The following is an 11,821-nucleotide window of genomic DNA, read 5'->3' as shown; positions in this document are numbered from 1 at the left end:
TGTAGCGGCGATATGGATATTAATAAGTTTAAGAATTTCTTTAGTCGCGCTCAAAGAACCCCGCACGGATTTGTGACAATAAATTTACACGACCCGCGGACACGATACCGTATCGGACTTGATACATTGTATGGTTAACATAAAAATGTTTCCTTGGCGTCGAAGCATTTCTCACAGCGGGGGCCGGACCGATCATGGATTTTTCAATGACGGACCCCGCGAGCGATGCTAGCATCGCCAGGGAACTGTTTTTTGTGTGTTTGGCCCTCCTGTATTTGTGAAACTGTTTTTATCTATTTATTCTACTTTTAGTTTCGGTCTGTTCGCCCTCCCTGCTGCTCTTTAACATAACTTCATCAAAAGAAAAAAGAAAATTCAATCAAAACGTGCATTAAGATGTCATTATTATTCTTATTGCTGACCTTATGTTGGTTTTGGGGGTGGGCTGGTTTATTAATTGTTTTGTTTTTCTTTCTACGCTGTCCCTGTACGATATTCAAGGATCATCCCAACAAAGAGCCGGAAAATATAGCCTGTGTATTTTCGGAAGATTCCGGATTAGAGCTGGTGTGCTTCCTTCTATGTTAGATAACGGAGCTGGTTAAGTTTGTAGATATAATACTTAAGTTCCTGTATGACTTGGAGCTGGAATTTGTGAACTTTTTTTTAACCGTTCGTGACCTTTTTAAAAACAAAACAAAAACAAACCACAAAAAAAATCAACTAATTTAAATATAATAGCTTTACATGTATTTTGAACGTATATGGGAGTTAACACAATAGGAAATGTATAATTTGTATTTATGTCACAAGGATTTGTAAATGTCGGTATATTCCAGCTCTTAATTATGGTTAAGTGTGAAGAAACATTTCTGTAACAAGCGAGTAATTATTAATATTGTATCCACAAAAAATTGATTATATTTACGCAATCGTATCTGTGTTTATTAGTGTTGTAGTTACTCAGAATTATTTTTTTTAGATAGTAGATTAGATTGCACTATACCCTATTTTCAACAGGTAGGATGTGTAACTTCCTCCGTTATCATGGACTATACATTCTTAGGAAAACATGCAGTGCCACAAAAAAGCTATTTCTAACACTGTTGTGTATTATTTTTCTTTTTAAAATCCAGCCGTGAATGGCGAAATAAGCTAGTGCCCGAAGATCTTTTCTCACTAAATTGTTTACTTGATTTATGAACATTGCAAAATTGTCAGGTACTTATTTATGTAAGCAGTAGGACAGACTGACAGAAGGAATTTAAAGAAGAGAAATTATAGTCAAATCAAAGGTTCCAGCTAACCATTCAGATGATATTGCTCTGGTGTGGCCCACTGATTTTGTGACCACATATTTGGATTTTTCCAAATTATGCAAAATGTTTTTATTATGTTTGTGAAAATGAATGCATTTGGATAATTCGAAAGTGTAGTTTAAAAAAATTGATATAACGTTGTGTAAATTTCATATTTCTTTCAAAATCTTGAATATATGACAATGTTTTAAAATATTTCAGTAATCAAAACAAGTCCTAGTTGAGATGAAATTCTGAAAAATACCATAAAAAGTGAATAATATATTGATTGTTTCAGCTATTTCTGCTGTGTTCCTTGTAATTTTCTAGAAATATCAATTGTCTTCCATAACTTAAAAGTGTGAATGTTTACAAAATAAATGTTGTGAGCCTCCCTCGTCTGACAGATTTACTGAACATTTTTGTCCTCCAGATTTTTCTATACTTTAAGACACATGGTTTTACGTCAAAACTGTTATTTTCCTAGCTTTTGGTGTTTTTTTTTACAGTCAGTATGTCAGATGAAGAAGATGTGGACCAAATTCCAGACTTGGTTCCAGCCAACAAAAAAGTTCCCATTACCATCATTACTGGTTTCCTTGGTAAGATATCTTAGATATTATGGTAAGATCTATTAAGTCTCAGAACTTAAAGATAAACTATATTTAAAACATTTAGATATTCTTATATTTTAAACACTTATTCTGTTGGAGTATGTTCAGTTTCTATGAGATTTGTTTCCTTTGTCAAATTCATCTCCTTTGTTAAAAATATGACATGCATAAAACAGGGTCGCAACAGGTACCAATTTCAGAATTCTATCAAGGTGGCTTTTTGCACCATTCAGTATTTTTGTGCAGTTGGTGCAGAAATGTAATTGATGGCCTACTCATTTATGAAAGACACATACACATGGTGCAGTGTCAAAATAATCAGTGCAAACTTTGTGTCTTCCCACCTGCCATGTTACAGGTTGTAAATTCTGGTCTATACACCCTGTAGATGAACATTTGACTTTCAGGGTCTAATGGGGGAGGAAGGGTAGCCAGACTTGTTTCCTTGTTACCAACTTCATATTTAACAAAAGAGTTCTCACCAAGAATTTATGATAACATCTAGATAAGCGTACTACAGCAAAAGAAAATCTTTTAAAATGTGCATTATCAGCATAAAAGTATAAAATAAAATGAAATATACAAGAAAGTAAACATATTTACATAATATTCTTTTTTCTCAAGATAATAATGTGTTCATCCCCAAACATGTGACAGTCTTTGAATTTATTTAATATCTATCTTTTCTTCACTTACCCATACCAGTTTTTGCTGCCACTTCTTCCATTCAGTGTTGAACCATTCCATTACTTTTGTTTGTTTGGATCTCTCTTTTCCTACATGGGAAAAATCCTGCCTTTTGATTCTGAATCCCCAAATTCTACAAACTAATCTTATTAGCCAGGTCAACATGGGGCTAGCCAAGCAATGGGTACTTTTGATGTTTTTTATGGTGGTGTGACCATGTTACTTAATGAGCACTAATGATTTATGATGATGGCGAGAACATTGTCAGAGTCAGAATTTGTATCTGTCTCATGAAGATGTGCTTTACAGACCTAATTGGATGGAACAGTTGGTTTGTTTAAAGTAATTCAATTACTTATGAGATAACTATTATAAATTGGAGTGAAAGCTTTTAAATAGCACATTAATGAACCGAAGAAGTAACAAGGCTTGATAAATATTTAGACTTCAGTGAGATTTGGAACCACTGACTGCTCAGAAAGTATGAATGTTGTTGAGGCAGGGTGAAATTGTTCATGGAGATGCAGAAATGTTAAGACACTGATATTTAAGACGGTGGATAAAACTGCTATAAAAAAAAAGAGTTGTCCACAAAATGTATATGATTAATAAATCACAATCACTCCCAACCACAAAGCAATGATTATCCTAAAAACTCCAGTATATCCATCTGTCTTATATAAAATATTACTGCTGAAAATGTTTACATGTAAAAAGCTGAACACTCTAATTCTGTCTTTGTGAAACATACTTCCACTTTTTGACATCCACATCAAATGTTGGCCTCTTGGGTAGGCCTCAGAAGGTGAAGTGTGTTCCAAGGACTAAAATTAATATATGCGCATTTGTCTTATGTTCAGTAAGTATGTAAATGGCTTTCAAGCTTTGACCCAAGGGCTAAATCCTCGGAAGGGGAAGATTATCCCCAATGTCAGATGCATTTTTAAATTATTCTTTTAATTCCCAGTACATGTATATAGTTTTCAGGTTCTGAACCAAGATCTAACTCCATGAAGGGGTAGCGTTGGACCCTTTGATCAATATTATTTGCATATGTAAATTTGTCTTTTGATACCCATGCTTATAAGGTCAGGATTTGAAAAGTTTCCAAGTTATGATCCAGGAGCTAAGCCCCTGGGGTTAGGGATAAACCCCAGGGTCAATATCAGTTATATTTATTAGTTTTCTTTTTATGCCCAAAATGTTTATGTATGGTTATTATGTGGGAATCTCAATGGTTTCTATGTTATGACCTGGGGCTAAGGCCATTGGGTTTGGGAAGGACACCAGAGCATCTGCAGTGGGGTCACAGTCTGACATTTTTGACAGTTGGGTCATTGATCACACATATCAAGTCTCAAACATGTGAGTTATTGTAAATTTTCACAAAATCACCTCTATTCCCACCCTCAAGAGCATGTCGATCTGTATTCCAAATATGTTGATGCAACCTTCACCCATAGAACTATCATTGACCCACATTTCATGTGTCTAACTTTGATGTTTGGAAGAACATTACTGTAACACACACACACACACCTCTGTATATAGTTATGGATTGATGGAGTATATCACAGCATCCCTCTGTGTGGATAATAAACAGTTTTAATTTTAAGTTAGTTTTGTTGGTTATGGTATAAAAATAAGTATCTCTCAGTCGATTGATCTGGGAGATGGTACTTACAGGTTCAAAAAAGGGAATGTCCAAATTCCTACCTAAAGGAATGTCCAAATTCCTACCTAAGGGAATGTCCAAATTCCTACCTAAGAAGTCCTGGCATCCAGTTTTTGAAAATTATTGGGAGCTTTGCTTATTCCACGTTTGCTTCTTGATAGAGGTCCGTTGACAACATGTCTATGCTCTTATGTAAAACTATTCTTAGAAATTCCGCTCATGATAGACAGGATGAATTGACATAAGATTTGTTTCAAAGATTTATTTCATTTTCCAAGGTTATGTCCAATTTCCAAGACTGTCTGTTACCAGTGATGTTTAACATTCCTAATAAGAAGTGTTTCACTTAGACTTTGGTTCTGCAAGATGAGCTGTTGAAATGTTTCCTATTACTATGTGAAGTCTTGATGCATTTGAGCTAGTGTGTATGTGCTTTATTTTTTCAAAAATATTTTTGTTTCAGTTAAAATCTTGAAGTGGCATTCATTAGTTACAGCATTCATGTGGCTTTACTTGAATAATGTACATGATATACTTTTACTTTAGGTAAAATCTCAAGACCAGCGATAAGAAAAGGAATGTCATTTGTGGTTTTGTTTAATTTGCTGTGAAGTTTGAAATAATCTTTTGAAGCATTGCTGATATATTACTTTACAAAAAGTTTCATTGAATGTATTTGGCCACAAAAGCAATATAATTAACACCTTATTACATGATCGTGATGACTAACTTTATAATTGCCACCTTATTACGTAATCATGATGACTAACTTTATAATTAACACCTTATTACATGATGGTGATGACTAACTTTATAATTAACACCTTATTACATGATGGTGATGACTAACTTTATAATTAACACCTTATTACATGATGGTGATGACTAACTTTATAATTGCCACCTTATTACATGATGGTGATGACTAACTTTATAATTAACACCTTATTACATGATGGTGATGACTAACTTTATAATTGCCACCTTATTACATGATGGTGATGACTAACTTTATAATTGCCACCTTATTACATGATGGTGATGACTAACTTTATAATTGCCACCTTATTACATGATGGTGACGACTAACTTTATAATTGCCACCTTATTACATGATGGTGATGACTAACTTTATAATTAACACCTTATTACATGATGGTGACGACTAACTTTATAATTGCCACCTTATTACATGATGGTGATGACTAACTTTAAAATTAACACCTTATTGCATGATGGTGATGACTAACTTTATAATTAACACCTTATTACATGATGGTGATGACTAACTTTATAATTAACACCTTATTAATTCTGAAACTAAGGTCAGTTGATGTGCATGTCAGATTCATATTCAAATTGTCAGCAAGAGTACTGTACCCAAATGTATTGATACATGTACAAGGGATTTAACATTTTCTTACACAGGATCAGGGAAGACAACTCTTCTGAACTACATCTTGTCAAAGCAGCATGGGAAAAGGATTGCCGTTATCATGAATGAGTTTGGAGAAGGTATGATACATGAATGTTATGGATGTTAAGAAAAATTGTTCCTGTCCTTAGTTCTTAATTGCATTTCTATTATGGTTATAATTTGGGATAAAGACACTACATCCTAAAAGTATGGAAATTAAAACGATATGTGGTGTAGTTTATTTGGTATCCATACTTTGTATGTATTTAAGAAAAATACTTTTTATTTTAGAAAAGTTGGTTGCATGACTCAAACATTCGGTTCTGCCATGCTGCCGGGTACCATATTTTTCTGCCCTTGGTGTAATGATTCATGTTTTAAGCAATAGATTTTATGCTGTATGATTCAATCCTTCAAGTACTGACTCTCTGGTTGAGATAAAAGTTTTTGGAAGGTGCTAAGGTTTTTTCTTTCTTTTCTTTTCTAAAAGAGACTTCATCCACAATCATTTGGCCCAAGAAGAATAAAAGTTTGATTTCCTGTAATTGATTGTTCTCTAAAAGTTACAAAATTATTCCTTTTTAAAATCATTAAAAGTGAGTGGCTAAGAAGTTAAAGTATTAAAACTTTGCCAAAATAATATTTTACTTGACCCAAACCAAAATATATGTTTACTTGACTCTCTTCAATATGTTCGTTAATGAAAGCTCCCAAAGCTTTATATCTTCATTTCTATTCCAAAATATGACCACTCCAGTGGCCTAAGTGGTTAGAGTTTCTGCCTCGGAAGTGGGAGGTTGCGGGTTTAAGCACTGGCCAAGTCATACCAAAGACTTTTAAAAAATAGTACTAGCAGCTGCCTCACTTAGCACTCAACATTATAAGGTTAGTGTTAGGACTGGTTGGCCTGGTTTCAGGATAATGTGACTGGGTGAGACATGATGCTACATGTCTGTGGCATGATGGCCCAGTGCAAGACATCTAAATAAACTACCACACTGCATACATCATAGCGATATGACTGGAAAATTGTTAACACTACGTTCAAAATCCAAACCACACACACACACACAGACACACACACACACACTTTTCCAAAACACCATCATTAACACAAATTTAATTATGCCCACTATACTATGGTTTGATATATTATGCTATTCTCAGAATATTGTTCTGTACATATTGTGTCTCAGTATAATAATGCTTTGCAGATCACTCACACATAGCATTGCTGTCCACAAAAATATGAGTTTTAGCTCACCCAACATGGGTGTCCGAGAAAATTTTGCCAGTGGGTTAGTAGCTTCCTTTGGGTTAGTAGCTTCCTGTTGGTTAGTAGCTTCCAGTAAGTTAGTAGCTTCGTGCAGGTTAGTAGCTTCCAGTACATTAGTAGCTTCCTGCAGGTCAGTAGCTTCCCGTAGGTTAGTAGCTTCCTGTGGGTTAGTAGCTTCCTATGGGTCAGTAGCTTCCAGTGGGTTAGTAGCTTCCAGTAGATTAGTAGCTTCCTGTGGATTAGTAGCTGCCAGTGGGTTAGTAGCTTCCCGTGGGTTAGTAGCTTCCTGTAGGTTAGTTGCTTCCAGTAGGTTAGTAGCTTCCAGTAGATTAGTAGCTTCCTGTGGATTAGTAGCTGCCAGTGGGTTAGTAGCTTCCCGTGGGTTAGTAGCTTCCTGTAGGTTAGTAGCTTCCTGTGGGTTACTAACTTCCCGTGGGTTAGTAGCTTCCTGCAGGTTAGTAGCTTCCTGTGGGTTAGTAGCTTCCTGTAGGTTAGTAGCTTCCTGTGGGTTAGTAGCTTCCAGTAGATTAGTAGATTCTTGTAGGTTAGTAGCTTCCAGTAGGTTAGTAGATTCTTGTGGGTTAGTAGCTTCCCGTGGGTTAGTAGCTTCCTGCAGGTTAGTAGCTTCCAGCTGGTTAGTAGCTTCCTGTCAGCTAGTAGCTTCCTGTGGGATTGTGGTTCTGGGGTTCTTCCTCCACTAAATATACTGGATGATATGCATAGCCTGTCATGTACTGAAATCTGGCATTAAACCCCACAAAACCAAACCAACCTTTTGTATACTGATGAAAGTTGATATCATTTTTGGCATAAAATTACTATCACAGGTATATCACACAAGGTCACACATGGGAATCATCAAAAGCAATATTATAGTAACATTTCTAAGGATCAAATTGAGTCTTTACATAGTCTAATGAATGACGATACTATTATGATTAAAAAGCTGATAAATCAAACTCTATTATTATTATGAATCAGGAAGATTATGTTAAGGAAGTTGAACGTCAATTCAATGATGACAAATACTTCAAACAAATTAACAGAGACCTGTCATTATAAATTAAATCAAAAATTTCCACATGCATTAATGGGATCGCAAAAAATAATAATTCTGTATATAAAGAAATTGATACTTTCCCTCTTAAAATATGCACACCTCAATTCTAAATATTACCCAAACTCATAAAAAGTATGACTATAATTTACCTTTAAATTATCTAGGATGACCCATCATATCAGGTTGTAATTCATATACTGAAAACCTATCCAAATTGAGGGCCCCGAGTGGCCGAGTGGTCTAAAGTGCTCTCCTTTACAGATCACTGCCATCTCACCTCAGCGTGGGTTCGAGTCTAGGATTCGGCCAATGTGGGTATGTGAGAAAGCTTGCCAGTAGCTTCTTGTGGGTCGGTGGTTCTTCCCGGTGTTTTCCCGGGTTCTTCCTACACCATTTATACTGGCTGCCATGCATAGCCTATTGTGTGCTGAAAAATTGTGTTAAACCCAACAACAACCTATCCAAATGTATTGATAGTGTTTTAGAACCTTTAATGAAATCACTTCCTTCATACATTAAAGGTACTACTGATTTCATTAAAAAGTTGAAGTCTATTCCACAGCTATCTGATAATTCAGTCCTGGTATCATTAGATGTAACATCACTGTATACCAGCATTCTGCATACAGATGGTATTGAAGCATGTAAATATTTTCTTGATAACAATCCTAATAATATCACACTATCTAGTGAAAGATATTTGTAAAATAATAAAACTTATCTTGGAAAATAATTATTTCCAATTTAGTAATCCAAATTAAATAAATAATGGGTATGGCAATGGGTAGTCCTATGGTTCCTTCATATGCTTCTTTTTCATGGGTAAATTAGAAGAAAAACATAATCCAGCTGTTTGGTTTACATTTTTAGATGATGTATTTATGATCTGGAACCATTCAGAAGAAGAACTGAAAAAATTCATTGATTGCCTAATTCGTTTTCACTCGATGGGATGTAAATGCAATAAAAATATTGAAGATACTATCTCTACAAATGTTCATATCAAGGAAACTAATACCCACCAACTTGTGGAATATTCATATTGATGATACTGTCTCTACAAATGTTCATATCAAGGAAATGGAATATTCTTATTGATGATACTGTCTCTACAAATGTTCATATCAAGGAAACTAATACCCACCAATCTGTGGAATATTCTTATTGATGATACTGTCTCTACAAATGTTCATATCAAGGAAACTAATACCCACCAATTTGTGGAATATTCATATTGATGATACTGTCTCTACAAATGTTCATATCAAGGAAACTAATACCCACCAGTTTGTGGAATATTCATATTGATGATACTGTCTCTACAAATGTTCATATCAAGGAAACTAATACCCACCAATATGTGGAATATTCATATTGATGATACTGTCTCTACAAATGTTCCTATCAAGGAAACTAATACCCACCAATATGTGGAATATTCATATTGATGATACTGTCTCTACAAATGTTCCTATCAAGGAAACTAATACCCACCAATTTGTGGAATATTCTTATTGATGATACTGTCTCTACAAATGTTCATATCAAGGAAACTAATACCCACCAATTTGTGGAATATTCATATTGATGATACTGTCTCTACAAATGTTCATATCAAGGAAACTAATACCCACCAATATGTGGAATATTCATATTGATGATACTGTCTCTACAAATGTTCCTATCAAGGAAACTAATACCCACCAATATGTGGAATATTCTTATTGATGATACTGTCTCTACAAATGTTCCTATCAAGGAAACTAATACCCACCAATTTGTGGAATATTCTTATTGATGATACTGTCTCTACAAATGTTCCTATCAAGGAAACTAATACCCACCAATTTGTGGAATATTCATATTGATGATACTGTCTCAACAAATGTTCATATCAAGGAAACTAATACCCACCGATATGTGGAATATTCATATTGATGATACTGTCTCTGCAAATGTTCATATCAAGGAAACTAATACCCACCGATATGTGGAATATTCATATTGATGATACTGTCTCTGCAAATGTTCATATCAAGGAAACTAATACCCACCGTAATGTGGAATATTCTTATTGATGATACTGTCTCTGCAAATGTTCATATCAAGGAAACTAATACCCACCGATATGTGGAATATTCTTATTGATGATACTGTCTCTGCAAATGTTCATATCAAGGAAACTAATACCCACCAATTTGTGGAATATTCTTATTGATGATACTGTCTCTACAAATGTTCATATCAAGGAAACTAATACCCACCAATTTGTGGAATATTCTTATTGATGATACTGTCTCTACAAATGTTCATATTAAGGAAACTAATACCCACCAATTTGTGGAATATTCTTATTGATGATACTGTCTCTACAAATGTTCATATTAAGGAAACTAATACCCACCAATTTGTGGAATATTCTTATTGATGATACTGTCTCTACAAATGTTCATATCAAGGAAACTAATACCCACCAATTTGTGGAATATTCTTATTGATGATACTGTCTCTACAAATGTTCATATTAAGGAAACTAATACCCACCAATATGTGGAATATTCTTCATATCATATCATATCACCAGGCCAAAAGATACCAACAGATTGTTACAAATGATTGTCAATTACAAAATTCATTGAATGAATTAAAAACGTATTTACAGAATAGAAAATCATCCTGCACATATAAATGATTCTTTGCTGAACAAAACCCAAATTTTACTCAGCATGAAGCTTTAAACACTACAAAATATACAGTAGTGAAAAATTTAATTCCTTTCACAATGCAATATAATCCTTCACTACCTAATGAAGGCCTTGTAATTATAAAATATTGGAATCTCCTTAATTTATCAAATAAAAACAGTGTAAAAACACATTTCAAAAATAAACCAGTTCTGGCTTAGAGAAGACCCAAGAATTTGCAATATTTATTATTAGAACTATACTGGTAGAAAATAAAAAAATATATTTTTCATCATCTAAGTGTAACAGACATCAGTGCTCTCAAAGTACAACTATAAGAGAAAGTACTTATTTTAGTAGCTCCAGTACAAAAGAAGTATTCTCTCTGTGTTATAACACTAACTGCATATCAACTGACGTGATTTATTTGATAACCAGTGAAAAATGTAACATGCAATATGTTGGACAAACACTTCAACAAGTTTCTAAAGGAATGAATAATCATCACTTTGTGTAAAAAAATTTATAGAGATCTTCAGTTCTCCTCTAATATTTCAATACTTTTTAGTACCAATAATCACTCTCGATCTTTCTTTCAAGCCAATAGATATAGTGCATGGAGACATGAATAAACTGATAAAGGAAAGTTATTGGATTCATAAAGTAGATACTTTGTATCATAATGGCCTTGATACCAAGTTGATATGTTGTATATCCTTTATAAATATATAATTGTATGTTTGTCTCTGTTTTATTATTTTACTGATTCAGTTTTCCTTATCTTTAAAATTGTTATGATGAGAGATATCATTTATGTCAATGACGTAATTGTTATTTTAAAATGTAAAAGACATCATTCGTTTTTTTCAAAACATTTTGTGCCTGAAGAAGCATACAGAAAATGCAAAACTAGTTGCACAAAATGATGAGCATTTTTTATTATCCCTATTCAAATGTCACAGGTATAAATATACATAGACTTTTTCACTGCAATTTTTTAAAATTTTCATAATAGATCTTTGAAATTATTAAAAGATCAGGCTGTTATCATAAGGGTTACTTTTTGGCACAAACAATTGTGAGTACTTCTTGTTTAAACTGATTTTTATA

The 11,821-nt window shown here is 33.8% G+C and overlaps 1 protein-coding gene across 4 annotated transcripts in view; it reads left to right on the top strand.

Moving 5' to 3' along the window:
- Positions 1–594: 594 nt before the first annotated feature.
- LOC149808098 (zinc-regulated GTPase metalloprotein activator 1-like) overlaps positions 595–11,821 on the top strand; it is a 91,812-nt gene continuing 80,585 nt past the window's right edge. Inside the window, exons 1-3 of one of the 4 annotated variants that reach the window (XM_089973469.1) lie at positions 595–672; positions 1,808–1,900; positions 5,703–5,789. In XM_089973469.1, the coding sequence (XP_089829595.1) occupies positions 1,813–1,900; positions 5,703–5,789 (175 nt within the window). In that variant the 5' untranslated portion in view covers positions 595–672; positions 1,808–1,812. The other 3 variants (XM_089973468.1, XM_089973470.1, XM_089973471.1) reach the window with 3 other exon arrangements.

Source organism: Sinohyriopsis cumingii, chromosome 1 (genome assembly GCF_028554795.1).
Source record: "Sinohyriopsis cumingii isolate HCF-2022 chromosome 1, ASM2855479v2, whole genome shotgun sequence".
Classification (NCBI taxonomy): domain Eukaryota; kingdom Metazoa; phylum Mollusca; class Bivalvia; order Unionida; family Unionidae; genus Sinohyriopsis; species Sinohyriopsis cumingii.
This window is presented reverse-complemented; position numbering and strand designations above follow the sequence as displayed.